Source organism: Typopeltis vanoorti, chromosome 18 (assembly GCF_054136105.1).
Source record: "Typopeltis vanoorti isolate ZY-2024b chromosome 18, IOZ_Tvanoo_1.0, whole genome shotgun sequence".
Lineage (NCBI taxonomy): Eukaryota > Metazoa > Arthropoda > Arachnida > Uropygi > Thelyphonidae > Typopeltis > Typopeltis vanoorti.
The window spans coordinates 27,878,879-27,901,923 of NC_143566.1; the positions used below are offsets into that span (position 1 = coordinate 27,878,879).

Genomic DNA, 23,045 nt, shown 5'->3' on the forward strand with positions numbered 1-23,045 from the left:
AGACAGTATTGCAGATTATTATTATTATTATTAATTACTTTCTTTGGTTACTTAGTCACACTAATTTTAGGGTCTTTAAGAGACCAAATGTAGTGTGGGAGCTGCTAAATGGTTTATTTTTTTTGTTGATTTGTTTTATGTGAATTTCATTCATGTAAAGTTGTAAACCCTTTATACATTTTCGTTCTCTGGATGGGTTAAGTGCTAGATTCTGGAAGCCTTGTTGTAGAGATTAGACATGAAAATTTTCAAGATGTCCCAGGCCTCCATACTTGATGAAATTTGGCTATCATGTGGACATTCATAAATGTCCATATCCATGGTGAGACAAGAACCAACAACCTGTTTGTTCAATGCCCTATTTACTCAGTCAGCGAGGCTGAGAACGGAGTCAGTAGTTGTTCAGAGATAAAGTAATGCCTGCAGCAAAAGAGAGAAATTTATTTTATTTTATTTATTTTATTTTATTTTTGTTTGCGTGTGTGTGAGAGAGAGAAATAAGACTGGATTGAGTTTGGTTAGCATTGAAGTTTTAACAAGGTTTTGATAACCTTACTGGAAGATGGCTTAGAAATCATAATTTATGATTGTTGCATAAACCTGCAGCATAAATTGTGAGTGCAGATTTGTCAGAAGAAAAAGAATATAGTGTGTTGTAATCATTGAAACTGTGAATTGGATTTACATTTATCTGAAAAATGTCATTCATATGCAGAAGTAAGAATAGGTAAAAGAATCTGACACGGTCATCTGGGTGATAGCCAAGTTGGCGCCAGACATCTGTGCAACAAAATAATAGATCAAATATGCAATGCAAATAAAAAAAAATTTATTTGTATTGCATATTTGATACATAAAAATTTGAAAAATCTCACTTATAATTAAGTTTATTTTTATCGTGTAGAATTACAAAATTGTATAGAAGTTATATTGAAATTTCCCATGCAAAAAATGAGTCAGCTAGTTAATAAATATTTTATCGTTTGCTTTAGAAAAATTTGTTTTCGAAGAACTTGCCATGAATCTAAAATAAGTATATATAAGAGCAAATCATTTTCAAAAATGAGTTCGAAAATTTCTAAGCTTTATTGCGTAAGGTCTCTTCTTTGAGAATTTATCATTTGTGCATTTTGTGTGATTTGTGTGGTTATTTAGTTCAATAAGCATTCACAAGATATTTTGACTTTTGTTAAACAGTCAAGACTAGTTGTTTTTTTATTACATTGTTTCCGATATTTGTGTTAACGTTACAGTCACAACGTGCAAAGAACAACTGTAAGTAAATAAAAGGTATGTATTCAAAATTTATAATCTTAATCATATACTAATTTTTTGGGATTATTGTTTTTTTTAACACTTGGCATATTTATAAGTAACACAAAGCAAATTGTATATGTAACATCTAAATTAATTTAAATAAATTTCAAACTCTTGATTATCTGTCAATCCTTTATTTGTGTCTTTGGGTGACAGAAACTTAAAAAATTTTTAAGCTTCTGTCTCCCAGATGACAGTCGACCACTTGGCTATCACCCAGTTGACCATTGCCCAATTGTTGTGCACCAAAAAGAATGGTCCTCTACTACTTATTTAGTTGCATGATTGAGAATAGTCATTGACAATCGCATGTAATATGTACTAAAAAAGAATGCTGGAAACAGTTGCAGAAGACAGGCTATTGCCTGTCTTCTGCAACTGTTTGCAGATGTGATCTTACTTAATAGGAATTTGAGCCCTATTGCTTTTGAGATGTGGAACTTTTTCTAATTTCTCCATCATATTTGTCCACAGATGAGGATAAAAGCAAATTGTCCCTTTTGATCAACAGTAGCAGAATCCATACTGCTAGTCATTTATTAACTCAGAGGTTACTAGTATTAACTGTTAATGGTTTCCTTCGTTATTTTAGAGAGAACTGAAGGGAGCACAAGAGGAAGGAAATTAGATGTAAATATTTTCGCCCTTTTTTAAAAATATGTTGAATATTGGCTAATTTCCAGCTGAAGAATAAATATCAGCAAATCCAAGAGTATGAAAAGGCAACTCAAAACAGGAATTGTGATTGATAGCACAAACCTTCAAAACAGTTAGAAAATATGCCACTAGGGCTTTAGAAGAATATTGGCTAATTTCCAGCTGAAGAATAAATATCAGCAAATCCAAGAGTATGAAAAGGCAACTCAAAACAGGAATTGTGATTGATAGCACAAACCTTCAAAACAGTTAGAAAATATGCCACTAGGGCTTTAGAAGACTTGGTATCTAGTTTGGAAAAGATTATTCTGATCTCTTGCTGTGAAAAATCAAAGGAACCATTGAATTTTACAAATTTGAATGGTAAGACATTTATCATGCTCATTAGTGCAAAGAATTTGTAAGAATGCAGGAGATTTGTTATTTCTGTGGGTAAGGATGCAATATGCATTTGAGTGCAAAAGAAGGTAGAAGCAGAATCAGAAAAGTAGTCATGTTAATCCTAGTTGATCTGGCATGGGACTTAAAAAGAATGATGGCAATTTTGACTCTGTGCAAGTTTCCCTTTTGGCTATTTCAAAATCCGTTTTGGATTTTGATATATTTGATAGTTGTAAACAAATTATTTCAGTCTTCAGTATAAGCAGAAAAGGAAGATGGAGATATCAGTGAAACCATTTAAGATGTTCTGAATTCTTCTCCAAAGGCTGAGATAAGGAGAAGAATTAATGTGGAATGAATGTTTCCATATTTATCGTAGTTTGTATCATTGATATGTTTTGGATAAGAAGACAGTAATCCATCCAAGGAAATAAGACAGAAATCATAATGGTTACCCTAATGTTGTTTGGCATTCTAATAATGCCAGACATTAGGATGAGTATCAGTGTTTTTTTCTTGGAAAAGAAATCAGAACTAGATTTGGAGGTGAACTGCTTTAGAGGATTAATGTTATATACACTCCAGACTGCTGCAATCAGAAATGATCAGTACTGATCACAACAGTTTGGATATGTGGCCATAGGAACTAAGGCTGTGAGGCCCAGTGTGTCATATTAATTGCTTTGTTCTCTGCTCAGTTTGACTTTTGTGTGGTGAAAAATCAGAGTTTCTGGTAGAAAAAAACATATCATATTTGCATCGAGACTGTACCTGAAAAGCTCCTATACAGGTTCTTTTTGTATCATTTTTCTTGTTTAAGATAAATCATATGTGGGAGAGTCATAGGATATACAGTAAAGAATTCTTTCATACACATGGAGAATTTAACCCAATTATTCTCCAAATGATGTTGTTGGTTGAGTGGGCCTCCCACGATGAGTCTGTTGACTCCATGGAGGTTGCCAAATAATAATAATAATATTGGCATCAGAAAAGTCCTCCATTCCACTGCTTGCTCCAAACAGGTTAAAACCTGGAAGTTTCATACCTGTTTTACTGTGTAGTGGCCAGTCATCACTGTAACTGTTTTAAAGCTGTACCCCTTGAAAATAAGACATATTTGGTCTCTCATGATGCCTGACTGACTTTGCTCTCCAGTCTAAACAGCTTTATGGCTACTTTAAACTCGACTGGTAGGTAGAACACTGGTAGTAGTATTATTACCAGGTGATGAAACTCATCTACAACAGAGGTTTGGGCTTTCTTCTAGATACTACACATCAAACTTCTTACATTTGTTCACTCCTAGGTAGGTTGCTCTAGTCCAGAGGTGGAGAACCCTTGCCACACACATACCAAACATGACACGCCAATGATTTTTTTCTGACACACAACCCAGGCCTTAAAAAAAATTAAATAAATACATATCCAACATCTTTGCTGAGTTGTGCATTTTAATTTAACAGAATAGAATTTTACTAAGTAGAGAGATACCAAATAAAAATACAATAAAGAAGCAAACACTACCAAATGTTTTAGTAATAATAAGTAATAAGAAAATTAAACAAACATCCTATTTCCAAGTCATCTTTCTCCATAATTTACTGATTTACAAGTTTTCTCCGTTCTTGTACGTCATTCGCCAGGTGTGGCGTGGCTCCTTTACCATCATTTTATATATTTTTTCGTGTTTTGTAAAGAATTTATCAGTTTTCTAAAGTGTATATATATCTGGATTTGGATTTAATTAAATCATAAGTCATTAAACCAGGGTGAACAGCAAAAAGTCAGCTACTGGAACAAATCTGAAAACAAACCCCAACTCAACATAACCAGAGTTGAAGATCGGTACTATCAACGTAAGAAGCCTGAATGGCAAAGAAATGGAGCTAGCTGAAGAATTAGATAAGTACCAGATCGACATAATAGGGGTGACTGAAACAAAAAAGACCAAAACTGGTGAGATCTTTCTGAGCAGTAAATACAAAATGTTATATTCAGGCAATGAAAATCAAAGAAAAGGAGTAGCCATAGTATTCAACACAAAATACGAGGTTAATCTTCTTGAATGGCAGTCAGTCTCAAGTAGAGTAATGTGGGCAAATGTGAGAATGGGGAACTGGACAGTGAGACTTATTTGTGCCTATGGTCCCACAGAAGGTTCTACTAAGGTAGAAGTGGAGGAATTTTTTTGAGGCTTTAGAAAAAGCAACTGACACAATGAAAAAGGAAAAGTTGGTCCTTGTTGGGGAACTAAATAGCAGAGTAGGAAATGATTGTGAGACATACAAAAATATTTTGGGAAAATTTGGAGAAAAGAGCAAAGCTAATAATAATGGCAAATATCTCTTGGATTTCTGCTCAGGACATGGACTGGTTATTACTAACAATATGTTCCAACATAAAAATGTGCACAAATTCACATGGAGAGAAGAGGCAAGGATTAAGAAAAGTCTCATTGACTATGTTATTGTTGATAATGATGTTTTCTCCCTGGTGCAAGACACCAGAGTGTACAGAGGATTTGAAATTGGAAGTGATCACTATTTAGTCTTGAGCAGGATAAAATTGAATTTCGTATTGAAAAGAATAACATGTAAGAAAGTTTCAAAGCGAATAAAAGCAGCTCTCAGATGTGAACTGTAGACTAATATACAGAAAGATTATTGAAAAGAAAATGAAAGAGTTTGAGAACAGGAATCAAACCTTGGAGATTCAGTGGCAAACTCTGAAGAAAACATTGATTGATTCTGCCAGAGAGGCATGTGGTGAGGTTGTGTGCAAGGATAAAAAAATCAGAACTCCCTGGTGGACACAGGAAGTTAAAGAGGCAGTGAAGGAAAAGAAGAAAGCATATCAAAAGTTCCTGGCAAATAAGTCAGCATTTACTCTTGCAGAATATAGAGACAAATGTAAGAAAGCTAAACAGTGTGTAAAACTAGCTAAACAAAAGTCATGGGAGGACTTTGGCAAGAATATAGAAAATAAATATAAAGAAGGTGGCAAAATATTCTGGAGGTGGTTGAAGAAGCTTAGGAATGGAGGAAAGAGTGCTGTTAAAGGAGTTAGAGATGATAAAGGTGACATGAAAACAGGAGAAAAAGATATCCTTGAAGTATGGAGTAATTACTTTGAAAAACTGCTAAATGAAACAAGAAGTGATGACAGCATAGTGATAAAAAAACACTGACCAGGCATGCAGTCAGGAATACATATCCATACTTGAAGTAGAAAAAGCCATCAAAGGCTTGAAATGTGGAAAGGCAGCAGGAGTAGATGATATTCGACCAGAAATGCTGAAGTATGGTGGTATAAAAGTCTTACAGTGGCTGCACTGCATAGTTCAGAAAGCCTGGACAGAGGGACGAATTCCCGATGATTGGAGTAGAGCTCTCATAGTACCCATATATAAAAAGGGAAATAAAATTGAATGTGAGAATTACAGAGGTATTTCCCTACTGAGTGTTCCTGGCAAGATCTATGCAAGTATACTTGAGAAACGGTTCAGAAGAATTGTGGAAGAAAAGCTTGGTGAAGAACAAGCTGGATTCAGGCCAAATAGAGGCTGTCAGGATCAGATCTTCACTTTACGACAAATAGTCGAGAAAGCATGGGAATATAACAAAGATCTGTATTTAAGTTTTGTCGATCTGTAAAAGACATATGACAAGGTGCCAAGAGAGAAGCTATTCAATACGCTGCAGTTATATGGTGTCAATGGGGCATTATATCAAGCGATACTTAGTCTTTATTTGAGTTGTAAGTCAGCAGTTAGAATTGAAGGAAGTACAGGAAGATGGTTTAATATTAAATCTGGTGTGAGACAAGTATGTACATTATACCCTCTGTTATTCATTATCTATATGGATCACATTATGAAGGAAAGTGGTATTAAACCTGATATCAAAATTGGAAATGTTAATGTCAGCTCTTTGCTTTATGCGGATGATGTTATACTTTTAAATAAATCCGCTACAAGTCTGCAAGATTCTCTGACTAAATTGAATAGCTGTTGTAATAGATATGGTATGAAGGTCAGCAATAAAAAGACAAAGACAATGAAAATAGGCAGAATCATTGAAAATGTCAACTGTATTGTGAATGGAGAACCTGTGGAACAGGTAAAACATTTCAGCTGCTTAGGCACGATTTTTAGTGAAGATGGTAAATTAAATATAGAAATAGACAACAGAATCAGCAAAGCTGGTATGTTGGGGGAAGTCAATTGAATAAATTAATATGGAATAAGAGAGAAATTAGTCGGAACACTAAATTAGCTGTATACAAGACAGTGTTCAAACCAGTTTTAACTTATGGATCTGAGAGCTGGGTCAGAAGTAAAACACTTGACCAAAGACTAGAGACCGCAGATATGAGAGTCCTGAGAAAGATTAGAGGTGTGAACAGATGGCATCAATGGCAATATCATATTAAAAATGAGGATATTAGCAAAGAACTTGACATTGTCAGCATCCAGGAATGCATTAGCAGAGCTAATCTCAGGTGCTATGGTCACTTAAATAGAATGGGAGAAGAAAGATTAGCAAAACAAGTGTTCTCTGCCAGGTTGGCAGGAAAACGACCCAGAGGAAGACCAAGATATAGGTGGATTGATACGGTACAAAGTCCCTTAGACGATAGAAATATAAAATCTGATAATGTTGGAGTCTTGACAAGTAACAGACTGATTTGGAGGAAAATTGGATAGGAAGTTCGTAATGATGTAATTTTTTCATGTAGTACTGTCATATCCTGTACACCCCTTGAGGGTACATGGCAGGAATTTGATGATGATGATAAGTCATTAAAATATGGATTAAATATTTATTGATAATTAATGTTTAATTTATTAGATATAAATGCAAATTTTCTTTACATTGCTGTAAACATAAATTATTGTTAAAGCTATGTGAAATATATTATCGATGTTAAGGATTATGAAGTGTTATCTGCACATGATTAGATGGCATGTATACCCTTCTCCTTCATTTGCATGTGTGTAGGTGTAGGCAGGCTTATAATTGTACTAATTTTTGGTTTGCTTAAACTTGGTAGGTGTATTCAGAGAGTGATTATGTCGAGATTTTCTGAATCCGAATTATAATTTTTGTCAGTATTCACATGTCTCTGTTCACATTTTTACACTTCCATGATCAAATTTTCATTAAAGTTTGAAGCTGTATAAAGAAAGCAATTCTTTTTTGTATGTACCTTGTAGTTGTACAATTTTTGTCATTCAGTTGTAATTTACTTTTTTTCCTTTTGCTTTATTCCCTTCTTGATTTTCCTTTCTTTCTTTCTTTCTTTCTCTGTTTTTCTATTTATATTTATGCTATATATATATAAATATATCATTATCATATATTTTTATTTGCTTCCTACCCTTTACAGATTGTTCAACCACCTTTACAATAAAGCACAACCACTAGCAAAGAAACATAGACATTCAAATGAAGAGGAGAGTAGAGAATTTAAAGAATACTGGATTGAAAAATTGTATGATTTTGATTAAGGTATGATTAAGAAAGATAATAAAGCATTATGCATTTCATGTTCCGAATCAGTTGTTTGTAGGACTTCTGTAAAGAGACATTTTGAAACTGTTCATAAAAAGTTAAGCAATAAAAGTGAGCAAGAACAAAGAAAATTAATTTCTCATGAACTGAGCAAGACAAAAAGCAGTCCGATACTTTGATAAAATTTATTTCAGGTAGACCTAGTTACAACTTAGTTCTTGCTGGTTTTGAGGTTTTAAAAGTTATTGCCTAACATGGAAAACCACTCAGTGATGGGGAGTATATTAAAGAAGCATGGCTAGAATGTGCTCCTTTCATTTTTGACAATCTTTAAGAAAAGATACAAATTATTTAGCACATTAAAGATTTGTCTGTGAGTAGAAAAACAGTTAAGGATAGGATACTTAAGTTGGAAAGGAATACAGCAGAACAATTAACAAAAGATTTGGCTTCATGTAAGTTCTTTACTATTTGTATTGATGAGAGCACAGACATTGCATCATCAGCTAGACTAGCAATCTTTGCTCGATTTTGAAAGGTTAACGAAGTATGCGAAGAGATGTTTTAACCTTGTAACACTACCTGAGCATACCACTGGGGTTGAAATATATAAAGCAGTTATGAACGAATTATCTATTCAGCAAACTGATATTTCAAAAGTGGTATCTGTCACAACAGATGGTGCACCCAGCATGATTGGTAAGGAAGCAGGTTTTGTAAATCTGTTTGCAAAACATGTTGGTCATCCACTAATAGGTTTTCATTGCATCATACAGGAGGAGACGTCATGTACAAAAGCTGGCCTAAAGGAACTTAAAGAAGTGATGCAAATAGTAAACAAGGTTGTTAATTACATTTTTGCACATACTTTGAATAAAATACAATTTCAGCATCTATTGAATGAGGTGGATTCAGTGTACAAAGGACTAATAATGCACAATAATGTTCGTTAGCTTAGTCGAGGTATTGTTCTGAAATGATTTGTTGAATGCCTGGACGAGATAAATCTTTTTGACTAATCAACAAATGTATTATAAAGAAACGTATGACATCGTGTGGGGTTGTAAACTGATGTTTTTGCAGATTTTTGCAAACATTTAAATGATTTGAACCTTAAACTACAGGGCTCTGGTAAGACTCTTGATGTAATGTTTGATGACATAAAGGTATTTGAAATGAAACTAGGAGTTTTTAAGAGGGATGTAGACAGTGAGAATTTAGATATTTTCCAAATCTAAAGAAATACATCAGTGATCTCCAAAACGATGACAACACAGACTGCCAATGTCTTCAAAAGCTATTTTTAAATTTCATTTTGTCAACTCATGAGCAATTCTAAGATTTGTTAAGTTCAGAGAATTAGAAGAGAGTGCAAAATCCATTAAGCTTCCAGACACTATAAAACTGGATGATGAATTAAACTTGCAGATGTTTTTGTGGATAAATATGGATGATTTTGAAATGCAGTTGATTGATTTTCAAAGTAGCTCAATTTGGAGGCAGAAATTTGTTGACCTCAGAGTTGACTTGGAAAATATTGAAAAGGAGCAATTAGAGACGAGTGTAAGAGAGAGAGGTGCAGAAAACAAGGTAATAAGGACTTGGAATACTATTCCAGAAACTTTTGTATGTTTAAAAACCCTTGCAACAGCATGACTATCCATTTTGCATAGTAATTTTTGAAAATTGTTATGCAAAACTACATATTCTTGTGAATCATTGTTCTCAGTGATGAACTTCGTTAAGTCTCATAATAGGAGAAGCCTTACAGATGAAACTAGTAGTGCATGCATATCTCTAAAGGTTACAAAATATAGACCTGATATAAATTATCTGTCATCAGTGATGCAGCAGAAGTCTTATTGATGCTAAATAAATAAACTTCCACTATTTTCTTTCTCTAGTTTTGATTTGATGTTTTCTGCTAAAAATGGTAAAGATTAACTTCTGGTTAATATATTATGTAGGTAAAATAACATTTTATTTTATTTAATTTTTATGTATTACTCATAAGCGATTAAGAATTAATAAAAAATATCTTTAATTTTCTTTTCTTTTATTGTGCTTTAGTCAAGTAGAACAATTATGAGATTGTGCACTGTAACATATTGGAAAAACTTGTCTAATTGATCTTTATAAAAAAACAAAAAATTCAGAATTATTATTTACTCCTTTGCTGATCTTAAAAATTGAGTCTGTAAATTGTGTGGCTGTATATGGCAGCTAGAATTACACTTAAAAGGCAGATAAAAATATCAACAGGGTAGGACTTTTAAGTAAAAATTCTGCCACTAATTTTTACATTCATTCAATCTTACACGACTTGCTCTAGTGTGATGTTTGATTATTTGAAAAGGTTCTCACAGTACTTAAGACACCAAATAATAATGTTCCCCAAAATTTTGGTTGGCACGTGAGAAAATTTTGCATCAAAGATTTGACGATTTTGGCATGCACATTTAAAAAGGTTTTCCACTCATGCTCTAGTCTAATGATTTAACACCTATCATTTGGAGAATATATCAGGATTAGGTAAAGGCTGTTTTGTTGCTGCAGACCAAGTGGATTCAGGTTACACCATTTGGGTGTATGCTGAACTTCACTTTCATTAATGTTTTAGACTTTCAAGATATAGGTCAAATTTTGTCTTTTTGTCTTGTGTATATATATATATATTTATTTATTTATACTTTTAAATCGTCCTAAATATATATAAACTTAAAATGATGTGTAAAATAAAATTAATTGCATATGGAAAAAAGTTGTATTTGTTTGCTGAATTGTTAATAATTTGTCATCCCCCCCCCTTTTTTTTTTAATTGCAGAGTTATACTGTCTTAATTAAAAGAGTTCCTGGCATTGAGAAAAAACCTGGAATACTTGAAAGAAGATATACAGATTTTCTCAGTTTGTTTCAAGCTTTAAAACGAAGATATTCATCTCTATTAAATGACTTCCCATTTCCAAAGAAAGCTCTTTTAGGAAATTTTACTACAGAAGTAATCACCGAACGAAGTGTAGCCTTTCAGCATTTGTTGGCATATGCCTTTTCTCTCAAGGAACTACGACAGTCAGCTGAATTAGCAGAATTTCTTTATAGCAGAGAAATCCGTGAGGCACATAAAATGATGAAAGTCGGTCAATTTGAAGATTCATCTGTAATTTTAGAAAATGCTTACTTTGTTCAGGAGAAACTCCTGGATGATGGGCATTTTTCAACTTATTATACTTTATGTGTACTTGTAGCATGTCTCAATGCAGTTGATAATGTGACTGAAGCTCAAAAATATGCAGAAGTAGCATTGCAGTTTGTTTCTCTTCATGAAAAAAGTGATCTCACTGTACCACTTCTTGTATTATCAGTTAGACTATGGTGGGCAGTTGGTAAAGATAAAAGAGGACTTGAAAAACAGCTACAGGAAATGAAACAGAATGGTATTAATACAGAAAAGCAGCCAACACTTTTGGAATTAGTGTTGCATAAAGAGTGTCCATTTGCCCAGAGGATTTAAAAGTAAGGTGGGGGAGGAAAGAATATTATAACCATTAGTAACATGTGCCTGTTTTAGCATATAATAATGTTTTTTTTTTTTTTCTTTTTCTGTCAACTGTTTTATCTTCTAAAAACAAATTTTTCATTTATGTGTAAATGGAAAATCTATAGTTAGTTTATAAAATATTGGTACTTATGTTTGTGATCAAACACTTTGGAATTTCTTTGTAAACAAAAACATATGAATATATACAATGTGTAATTTTCAAGATTACAAAAAAAAAAAAAAAAAAAAATTTTAGCTACTTAAAGATTTGTTTTTAGATATAAAGCAGTAATATTTTTTTATTGATAATACAGAATTATTTTTTATTCTGATTGTATTAAAAAGAACGTGTAGATCTGTAAATGAAGAGTTTGATTCCAAAATTTATTTTGATTTTGTGTTAGATTGAAAAAGTACCAATGAGGGAAAATGTTAATATTATCACTTAACTGCCATATTATATTTGATCTTAACTTTATATGCACAGAAAGATAGAGATTTGAAGAAGAAAGAAGAAACATTCAATTCTTCTCACTTGTTGGATGGATCGAAACCTCTGTGCAGCTGTGTGATGAGAATAATAAGTGCAAAAATGCATGTTAATATAGTATTTAATATTTGCTTTAAATTTGAATAATGTGAGCATAATATGATAATATGTCAAAATATTTCAAATTTTATGCATGAGTTAATTCACCTCTGGTACAATGAATTTATTTATTTTTTCTGATTCTGAGTTTGTGTGGCATGAGTTTTTTTTTCCTTACAAATAAATAAGGATTTATTTTTAAAATGAGTTCAGTATTTTTTATTAAAATAAATATGTAGATTAATATTTTTTAATTTAACATTTTCCCCCAATGGGCATATGTTGTGTTATCTGTGATATTGAATACTAATCTCTTAATCCATGGCATTTAACTGTTATTTTATGTGTTTTGATTTATTAAAAAAATAAGTTGCCAAAAAACAAATCAATTATAAGATTATTTTAAGCTAAAGCATTTCTTTTATATTGCCTCTTCATGTATTTGAATTAGTAAAGTGTTCAAAATGTTTTCTCTAGGTTTTATCACTCTATTATTCTTTATAAATATTGCACTTTTCAAATGATTTGTGTTTGTAAAAGTATTGAAGAATTAACTAAGGACTAGTGTCCTGTTACATGCTTGATGTATGTAAATTTAAGGACTTTTGCAACTTATTTATACATTTATCCTCAGTTGTAAAAGGAATTACAATCTTTCATAATTGAAGGTTGTCTTGTGTCTGCATGCAAATCATATAATGGCAAATTCAAGTCTTTAGAAATTCGTTTTGTATTAATTTTTAATACTTTATTATTTCTTATAAAGGGATCTATATACTACCTGAATATGCTTTAATAAACATTAAGCATAATAAAGTGATCTGAGTAGAATTAAAAATTTTGTATCAGTTTTATTGTTTATCACCTTTTTCTGTATTGTTCTAGTCATGCTAGCCTAAGCATAATTAGAATAATTAGACTGGCACAAGTGGTCAGTTAAACTTCAAGGATATTTCAGATCACACTTTTTGGAATCTCCCATTATAAAGTTACAAAATAAAAAATATAAAAAATTTATCACAATATATTTTAGTATTTACTCTTTAGTATTTATTCACTATAAAGGTGCCAAGATTTCTATACTCTAAGAAAATAAGTTTTATTTTAATTTTAAAACTATTTTGTCAGCCTACTGTTTTCTTACTTTTGTGATTTGTATTGTTAAGCTCCTTTCTTAGATTATAGATATAGCCTATAAAAATATTGCCTATATTTTTACAGAATCACTGTCTATCCCCTGTTTGCTCTTTAGAACCCTATAAACTCACTTAGATGAGTATTTATTAATACAGTGCTCTTATGCTTGCATTAAGCAATTATTTTAATCATATTCTCTACATGTTGAGCTTGGGACTGAATTCTTTGATTTCCTTTTAAAACTTATAAATTAGTTTTCAGCTTGAAGGGGGGGGAAAGTTAGTTTTGGTTTGGTCAGCACTTTCTGATTTTTATCTTACTGTTATTCACTATTGCTATCCTTTATTGAGCAGTTATACTTGAAAAAAATATCATCATTCATTCAATATAGTATGTTTCTTTATAGTCCACTTTGTTGTGAGCTGTCTATATATAGTCATTGAATCAAATTATAATCTAGTATAAGATATCCAGTATGCATCATTTTGTCTCCCTGTAAATAATTTGCCCTTCTAATTCTTCTCAAGATTAGTCAGAATACATATTTTCAAAGGTTAAATAAAAGATCTCTTTTTTTTGTAACAAAACAAAAAAAAAGTGTTAAATGGTGCTGTCTTTGAAGTTGACTGCTAAGTTATAAGGTCATGTGCAATTCTTGCCGTATAGATAACTTATGGTAATTTAATATGTATCTTTGAGCATTTCTTAAAGACTATTGCTACCAAACTTTTGGATGCAAATATATATATATATATTCAGCTGAGAAATAGAAATATTTAATATTTAGCATTTGTAAATTGTGTAGTATTGTAAATATGCAATTGTCATTTATAAATAAGATTTCTGGAAAAAAAAATAATCTTTGTAAAGTAGAATAATGAAAGATGTTATTTTATGGAGATTAGTTACAGACTGTATAAAAGAAACTATGCATAATAATCAGTTGGAATGCTGTTAACAATTCTGAGATGTTTACAATTCTCAATTTAGCTCCCAGATTAAGTTTTCAGATATTACAACAAAATATATAAAAATTCAACAGTTTAATGAAGGTTTTGAAAACAGTATCATGTAATGTAGAAAACAAGATCAAAGTGTTAATACTTTTTAAAAATTATTTTAGATGTAGTATATTTATATCTATTAGTGTGTTATAGTGTGATTCCATCCATGTTTATATGCATATACATGAATGGAATTCATTTAAGTACACTTGTATAATAAATTGAGAAAAGAATTCTGTGAATTCTAAAACTTTATCAAAATGTAATAGTAATTGTAGGAGTATAATAAGCATTCAAATCCAAAAAACAAAGAGATGGGGGAGTGGCTGTGACTTCAGTTTTAAATATTTTTATATACATCAACATTTACTTGATAGATATTTGTTCAAGTTAAAAAGTGCTTTTCCTAACCTTGAAATCAGCCTGTTATTATGTTAACTTATTTATTGTTTATGAAATGTTTTTTTCCATGCTTGGTTTATACCATACAAAAGAAGCAAAATATTGGCTCTCACTAAAGATAATGGGAGCAATGTTTTGAACTAACTTATATGATCCTATTTTCTCATCAAATGACTGGTTTATATATTTGAATGCACAGGTGCACACCATGAAAAAAAAATGTGCCTTCAATTTGGGAAGGAATAAGTGATTAATAAATATTGTCATCAGATATGCATAATAGGCACTGTGATTACACTGTTTGGGACCATGTTTTTTTATTTATTTTTTTTATGTGGGATGATGCAGCAAGAATTCTGATTTATGAGATGAGAGTTCATCACATGCAATCATTTGGCTAGTCAAGGGATGTTTTTTTTTAATTTAAAAAAAATTTTTTTTTTTAAAGAAAGTATAGGATTAACCGATTTGTGGTGGCTGTAGATAATATTATTGAAGTTGCATTGCTCTTATGGTACATTGAAAAATGTGTCTGAGAATTCTAGAATTCATATTTATCTTAGTTACTCCAATTTGTAGTGTGTTGGAAACACATCTTAGGATTTGTTTCCAAGTTAAATGTGTTCATCACGTTTTTCTACAGAAATATTTTGTATAGTTGAATTGATAATTTGCACCTGAGAAATAATTATTTTCAAAGATATAGTGGAAAATGTAATTAATAACTTTCTTTATTTTGTATGTTTACTTACCCCTCCCCCCCACCTGCTCAGATTTGCATATATTTTAATAATGATTTGTTTGTGACCTGGGCATAAATATAGCAAGCACTCACCATTGTTGTTAGTTTCTCTTTAAAGTATTTCTAAACAATGATTTCCTGTTCCTACTAGTTAGATCTGTAAGAAAAAATCAATTCCTTTAACTTGACCCATGTTTTTCTGCTTCAATTTTTGTTAACAATCAGCACACATATCTGACTGTCAAGTTTCGCAATCTGCATGTCACTCTACTTAAAATGTGTTTTCATTCAAGAAGCTTCTCAGTAGTTTTTGAATACTTTGATTATTCTCCAGATTACTTAAGCATAATATGTGTCCTTTGGCAGATTCATAGTGCTTGAATAAATTACTTATTCTTTACCTGTTTTTCTCTTCTTAGTCTCAGAAACCATTGTCAGCATGGTATTTTTGTAATTCCTTAATTCTGTTAACCACACTGGCTTTAGTTCTTTTGAAGTTGTTTCAATAGCTGAATTTTCACCGTTGCCCTAGTTCCTTGGCAAAAATAACAGGAACCTTCATATAACAAGCCGGAGTTCCAGCAGGCCATGATATTTCATTATGTTGGCAATATCATAATAATCTTAAAACTGCCAGTCCATTCTTATTTCTTCAAGCACTCTAGCGGATACCTAACATTGTTTACATCACAGGCTGGTGAGAATTGGACATAAGGCAATTAGCAATCCATATTCCTTTTTTGTGAAATCCCCATTAACCAGCTCCAGCCTTTAAGTGATCTCATTATATATATTTTTTAAATACAGAACTGCCATTGCAGTTCAAAAAACAATAAATATGGTTTTGTTATAAAGATGTTGTCCTTAGGAGACCAAATACTAGCATAACTTTTTTTTTCTACTAGTAGTCCCATGTAATTCAACTGCTAATAATTTAATTTTTAAAATAAATATAGTAAATTGTCTGTATCACTGGAACCTTACAAGAGAATTCATTCCAACCACATGAAATGCATACTTAACATTTCAGAAGTATATTCTAAAGGTTACTGTTATAGTCTTCCCTTATATTTTTATGTTAAGTGCAAAAGAATATCTGTCAGCATATATTATTTCCCATCTGAGGTCTACATGAGAGAATAATTAAGTTTAGTAGGATATTAATTTCATAGACAGATCTTATGTGCAGTTATAAATTCACTTTATGATCTCTGTAATATATAGTAATTAATTTAGATTTGAATGTAAGATAAAAGACAATAAAATTTCCTTTGAAATCAGTTTTGTTGTATTTAATTTTTAGCGTTAAGAAGTCATTAGGTAGTAAATTCATTATATCAGTTCAGAGCAGCTGATATTTAGTTATATTTATGAAAGCTTGTGTATACTTGTAAGGCAACAGGTAAGCATTCATTACCAAGTACTGGCTCCATATTTTTGAGGCCTTGTGCAAGATATGAATGTGGAACTCCACATTTCTTAGCACAAAAAAAAAGGGGGGGGGGAATTTCGTGAACTGAGAAAAGTTGCATTTTCTTCCCTGTGTGCATGTGTTCATATCACATCTTGGATAGAAAAATAATTTATATATCATAGTTGTAGTCAATAGGAATATTGACTATGAAGACAGGCTGAGAGAATACAGATTACAGATGCTAGTCAATAGGTGGAAGAGGGGCAATAGGATTGAGACATATAAATTGTTAAGGGGTGCTTATCAAATAGTCGAGGATATTTTTCAAATGGTTGAAGGAGGGAAGGGGATAGAGACAAGAGGTCATTCTTAGAAGTTGTATAAAGCTGAATAAGAGAGTGCGGCATGACTTTTTTGCATGGAGAGTGGTTAGTGAGTGGAATTTATTGTCAAATGAGATGGTGAGTGCAGAAACATTGAACCAATTTAAGATGAGGTATGATAAACATTATCTCTGTTAGAATGCATCGTACTGTAGCCTCCCTTGATGAGTCTGGATTCCAGGAGATGTTTGTATAATAATAATAAATACATTTATTAAATCTTTTAAGTGTTGCAGATTGAAAAGAGTCACATTCAGTTTTACTTAGCAGAAAGCTTCTTCACTTTGTTATATAAATTAATACAAAGAAATTATATTCTTGGTTTAATCCTTTATCCAAATATAAGCAAACAAAGTTTGTGAGTGAAGTATCTTCACAAATGGGCTACTTGTATTTAGAGGCTAAGGACTATACATCAGTTGCATTCATATCCCGTAATACAAAGCACACATTGTTTCGGATGTGTATAATGTTGTGCATTATGGGAAGGGAAAGTACTGGTTAAATGATATTATTAGGTTGGATTTATTTAAGGAGAGTACTGCTGTACTTGAAGTCCTTGCCCACTGAACACAATTTGAACAAGCATTGTACTGATATAACAAGTAGATGACCATACAGTATCTTGATCACCAAACTACACCTCTAGTCATAAGTTAGTGGTTTGACTTTCAAGAACAAATTCTTGATGCATAATCCGTTCATACTGTTTAAATGGCATTCGTCTACGCTTAATGAAAATCACTGAGTAATTCCCCATCTGTAAATGCTGTTTTGACATCCCAAAGTTACTGACAATGTTTATAAAATAAAATGTACAAGGTTTGTTTTCATGCGAGTCATTTCAGAAATCGCAAACACACCACTGAGCACTTGAACTTCATTTATTTATGTGAAAACATTGGAAGCTGTAACAATACTCAACATACAATAATATGCATCAACTGCGAGTTATGCATACACTTTTTGTTGCCTTTCCTTGAACTTACAGGTATCCAGTACAAAGTGGAAATTGATTCCTTAACTATGTTAAAATCATTCCTTAAACCCCTTTATTCTCTCTAACTGTTGGGAAGACAGTCTAGCATCTGTTATTTCTCCTGTCTTTGCTGAACCTGCATGAAATCACACAACTGTTAACTGTCTTTTTTTCCCCAATTTTTTCTGGTTGTTGACCACAGTGACCACTAACCTTGCTCTGAAGTGTTTTGCTCGTAAAGCTGTACTACCTAAACAATTGCAATGCTGTTGCAGCACTCCACCAATTTCATCGCCTAAACAAATGTTGAAGAGGTCCACTATCTCCATGTGCTCTACGATGAATAATTAGTTGTTTTGAAGAAACTGGATTTAAACCTGGCAGAGGTCGTAAACCAATCAGTTCACAAGTGAATGAAATTGCCACTGCCATTGTGGAGCAGGCCACGAATAATTGTTCCTGCAGTGAGTATGCTCTATCAAGATACATAGATGTGGCTTACACAACCATTGGAAAATTCTTTGAAAGATACTGCATTTCTACCCATTCAAGATAACCCTGACACAGGAGATGCATCTGCAGAAATTGGAAACCCAACTGAAATTCCTGTTAACATTCCTTGCTTGAATGGATTTGGATGCTGCATGGCCATGGATGATTTTGTGGGAAAATGAGACTCACTTTCATCTGAACAGAGCTGTAAATATCCACAGTTGCCAGATATGGCTATGCAATCCAACAAATTCCTTTGCATTCACCCAAAGTTAGTCTGGTGCTAGTTTATGGCTTCGTTTATCATTGGACCATTCTTAAAGGACATTTGCCAGTTGGGTCCTGTGACTTGCATGGATATAGTCATTTTCCTGTAGAATGGAGCCCCTCTACAGGAGGTTCTTTGAGAACATTTCATGGAAGCCAGATTGATCATCCATGTGTTTCCCACTGCATGGCAGTCTTGTTCACCTAATCTCATCCCAGGCTTTATTATTATTATTACAGACAACTCCAAAGAGTCCTTAGACTCATCGAGGGAGGCCCTAAACATCTCAAGAACAACTATTCGGCATTTGCACAGTATCTATCATACTTTGCATTGAACAAATTCACAGTTATGGCACCCACAACAGACTCTGTCAGCTTATTCCACTCATTCACCACTCTCCAAGTAAAAAACCTAGTTCTAACATCCTTGCTAACCACACTCTTGGCCAGTTTCCATGGATGGCCCCTAGTCCTCCCACCACCAGTCCTGTTCTGAAAAATATCCTCTGAATTAATCTTAGAAACTCTTAAGTAATTTGAAAGTCCCAATAATATCACCCCTTTTCCACCTAGCAACCAATTTTTGCAACCCACAAATCTTCAACCTGTTCTCGTAAAGTTCATTCTATAGCCCTGCTATCTTGGTCACTTGCCTCTGGATCCTCTCTACCGCCTCCCCATCAAGAAGAAACCCAGGGGTCCCAAATCTGGGCACAGCAGTCAAGATGGGATCTTATAGAGGCTCGATAAAGAGGAAAAATAACTTGCTTATATATATGCTCGTCAAAGTATTCTTCAGTAACCAAGTGATCTGATGAGCTGATTTAGCCAATTTTGCTATGTGCCCCCTAAACTTCAACTCCCTATACACCAACACACCCAAATCTCTGACTTTGGAGTAGAGTTCCACCAATGTGATATACTGCTGCTAATTTTTTCTCCCCAAAATGCATAACCTTACACTTTGCTACATTAAACTGACATCCATTCTTATTAGCCCAGACTGCCAATCTATCCAAATCCTGCAAAATTTTGACATCATGTGCATTCACTATTGCTCTACCCAACTTTACATCATTAGCAAACAAATGAACAGTTCTTCTCAGATCCTTTCCTATATCGTCAATGAACAAATTAAATAGTAGCCCAAGAACAGAACCCTGTGGCACACCACTAGTCTTTTGGTCTCTACCCCTGAATAAACTACTCTCCATCAACCACCCTCCTATCCATCTCACCAACCCTATATCCATCTCAATGTGCTGCAGTTTACTGATTAGAATTCCATGTGGTATCCTGTCAAAGGCCTTAGCAAAGTCCAGCAGTATCACTGTAAATCCATTACCCTTATCCAGTTCAGGCATTACTGTATTATATTATAAAACATGAGCAAGTTACTGAGGCATAATCTACCTTCACAAAACCATGCTGTCCTCCATACAGTATCCCATTTTCATCTATTCATCCCTGTATTTTGCTCTTGACTAGCTCCAAAATCTAGACGATTCCTGATATGCTGATCGGTCGGTAATTTGCAACAGCAGTCTTGGAACTTCTTTTATGCGATGGAACTATTTTCCCCTCAGGACTAACCCAGAGCTGAGACTTAAACAATATGGTCAAGGGAACTGACAATTCCTTTAGTCTCCGTTTATCGGCATTATCCTGATAACTTGCCAGAGTTGAAAGACAGCATAACTCAGCATGTGGGCAACATCAGTTATGACCAGATGTGTTCTACTGTTGAACGCAGTGTGCAAAGGATGCAGTTTGTGGCATACCAGGAAGGGCAGCACATTAAACAGTACAACCCACGAATGCATAACGGAAGTGAATAAAAATGTGTTATTTATACTTATATTGATTTTCTCCTCACACACACAGAAAAATTATTACTTCCACATTCGGCACATAATACAACCCCTGGTGGCAAATTGCTGAACTTCCTTTTTTTCCCTTTCAGATATCGCTCCTGCATGATGCATAATGTATTCCTGAAAACGTTCGCATAATCGGGATCACCAGGTGGCTCTCCACAAGCCTTTAACCAGGGATACTTTAATTTTGATCAGCCTGTATATTTATTATTATTATTATTATTATTATGTGACACCTCCAGGGAGTCCAAGGACTCATTGTGGAAGGGCACACTACTCTCTACTTCGCTAAATACACCTCTTTCTCTCCATTACTACTTAATTCTCCAACTAGACACTACTACAATCAACGCCATTTATCGCATCATCACCAACAACAGTATTTTTTGTCTGTAAATTGCATGTGTATCCTGAAGGTTGATTTGTCTCTATGCGGGATGAAAAACACTACTACCACCATATAAGATCGGCTAACTCACCTTCAACTGAAGCCCATATAAGAATTATAATCATTAATAAATAAAATTTGTACTTTTAATATAAATGTTCCTCATATAAAATAAAATTTCTCATATAAACATATCCATTACGTCAGCGCTTCCCAAACTGTGGGCCGCGGTCCCCTTAGGGGCCGTAGGTTTTGTTGAGGAGGGCCATAAAATAACGAAAACAAATTTAAAATGTTTTAAGACTAAGTAGATTTTTTTTTATTTTAAAAGAAACGTATTTAACTTTTATTATTTATTATTTCTTTTTTGTTATTTTTTATATTTTAATGGAAAAATTCACACATTGGTGTTGGTTCACAAACTTTGCTTCCTGCGCATTTTGGCGCTTAATGAATATTAGTAAATATTGCTTATTCATATGTTTCATTTCAAAGCAGTGGTTAATTGTATTTAGTTCGAATGCTCTCCAGGGAAGCTCCAAATCTTCCTGTCCTTTTCATCACACGTTCGTAATCACCTGTTGATAATGACTTTATATACATATCAAAACTCGTTTTATATTATCACTGTCATCCGAGCTAGTTTTCTTTTACCAATAAAAGTTTCGCATATACTTCACACATGAAAAAAAGGTTAAACAAGTTCATGTGGGGAGATAGTAACTCGCTTGCAGTGGTAAACAACACGCCCTCCCTAACAGCCACTATACTGCAGAGGCAATGAAAACAAGTACTTTATTATGCCAGCGAATAAGGTATGAGGAGTCTGTGTAATGTATTTCTCAACAAATAGTGCAATTAGAGACAACTGGGATAAAAACACACTAATTAATGAATCACATGTCCCCTCATACAGAAACTATGCTGTATAGACTGAAACAAAACCATATATTGCTTGGGCAAACACAGTATCTAACTAAAAACTATTGTTATTAATTAGATGTGTGTGAGTTCGATTTCCCAAGGCAGCAATAAAATTCAACCGAACGTGTTAAAATTCGTAAAAGTGTTAAAACTAAGTAATATATATATATAATGAATGTTATGGCAGTTTCACATATGGAATTCGGTTGAAGAGAGTTAGCATTTCAACTCAATTGTCAGCTATGCTTTTATCTTTCGGTTGCCCGATCTTTTGTTAATACCGCACCAATCATATGCACGTTTTAAATAAGGAAACCTGTGGTGCGATCATAATTAAAAGAAACACACGTATGAATCACAGTGAAAATTATTTAATTGTAAACATTTCATCCTAAGTATCTTAGCACATCATCAGTACAGTAGTTTTAAACAATAATATGAATAGCATACAGTTAGGGCACATGATTACAATGGAATCTCATTAAACGTGCATAACGTGCTACAGTAGTACAAAAAATAAATAAATAAAATAAATAATTATTATTATTATTATTATTTAACACAATTTTGTATGACAATTTCCCATACTTTAAGAATAATAATAATGTCGTTGCGGTTTAAGTTTGGTCTGTGTAGTAGGGCTTCAGAACTTTCTTTGTATAAACATTCATGTTTATATAAAGATTTATGTAAAAGTTTAGACTTTTCCCAATGGATCCTATGCTTTAGATTTTCAATTCGGTGTTGAGAGAGGCCAGATTTCTGCGGTTTAAAAAGATGAATGTGATCTTGATGTTCCGAGATGCGTTTCTAAACACACCTACCTGTCTGTCCAAAGTAAGATAATTTGCATGAGCATGGAATCTCAGAAACGCCAGGCCACATCAAAGGTGAGAGTTTGTCCTTAGGAGAAGGTAACAAGTTATAAACTTGGGTGATAGTTTTGTAAGTAGTGGCAAAATTGTATTTCTTCATAATTTTAGAAAGACGTTCTGAGATGCCTTTAACGTAAGGTATAGGAATCCTATAAACTT

At 33.0% G+C, this 23,045-nt stretch overlaps 1 protein-coding gene across 1 annotated transcript in view; it reads left to right on the forward strand.

The window, feature by feature from the left end:
* Snx21 (Sorting nexin 21) overlaps nt 1-15,142 on the forward strand; it is a 38,614-nt gene extending 23,472 nt beyond the window's left edge. The window contains exon 3 of the mRNA XM_090408244.1: nt 10,697-15,142. Coding sequence (XP_090264370.1) covers nt 10,697-11,383 — 687 coding nt within the window. The 3' untranslated portion in view covers nt 11,384-15,142. The remainder of the gene's footprint in view (nt 1-10,696) is intronic.
* Nucleotides 15,143-23,045: the final 7,903 nt, after the last annotated feature.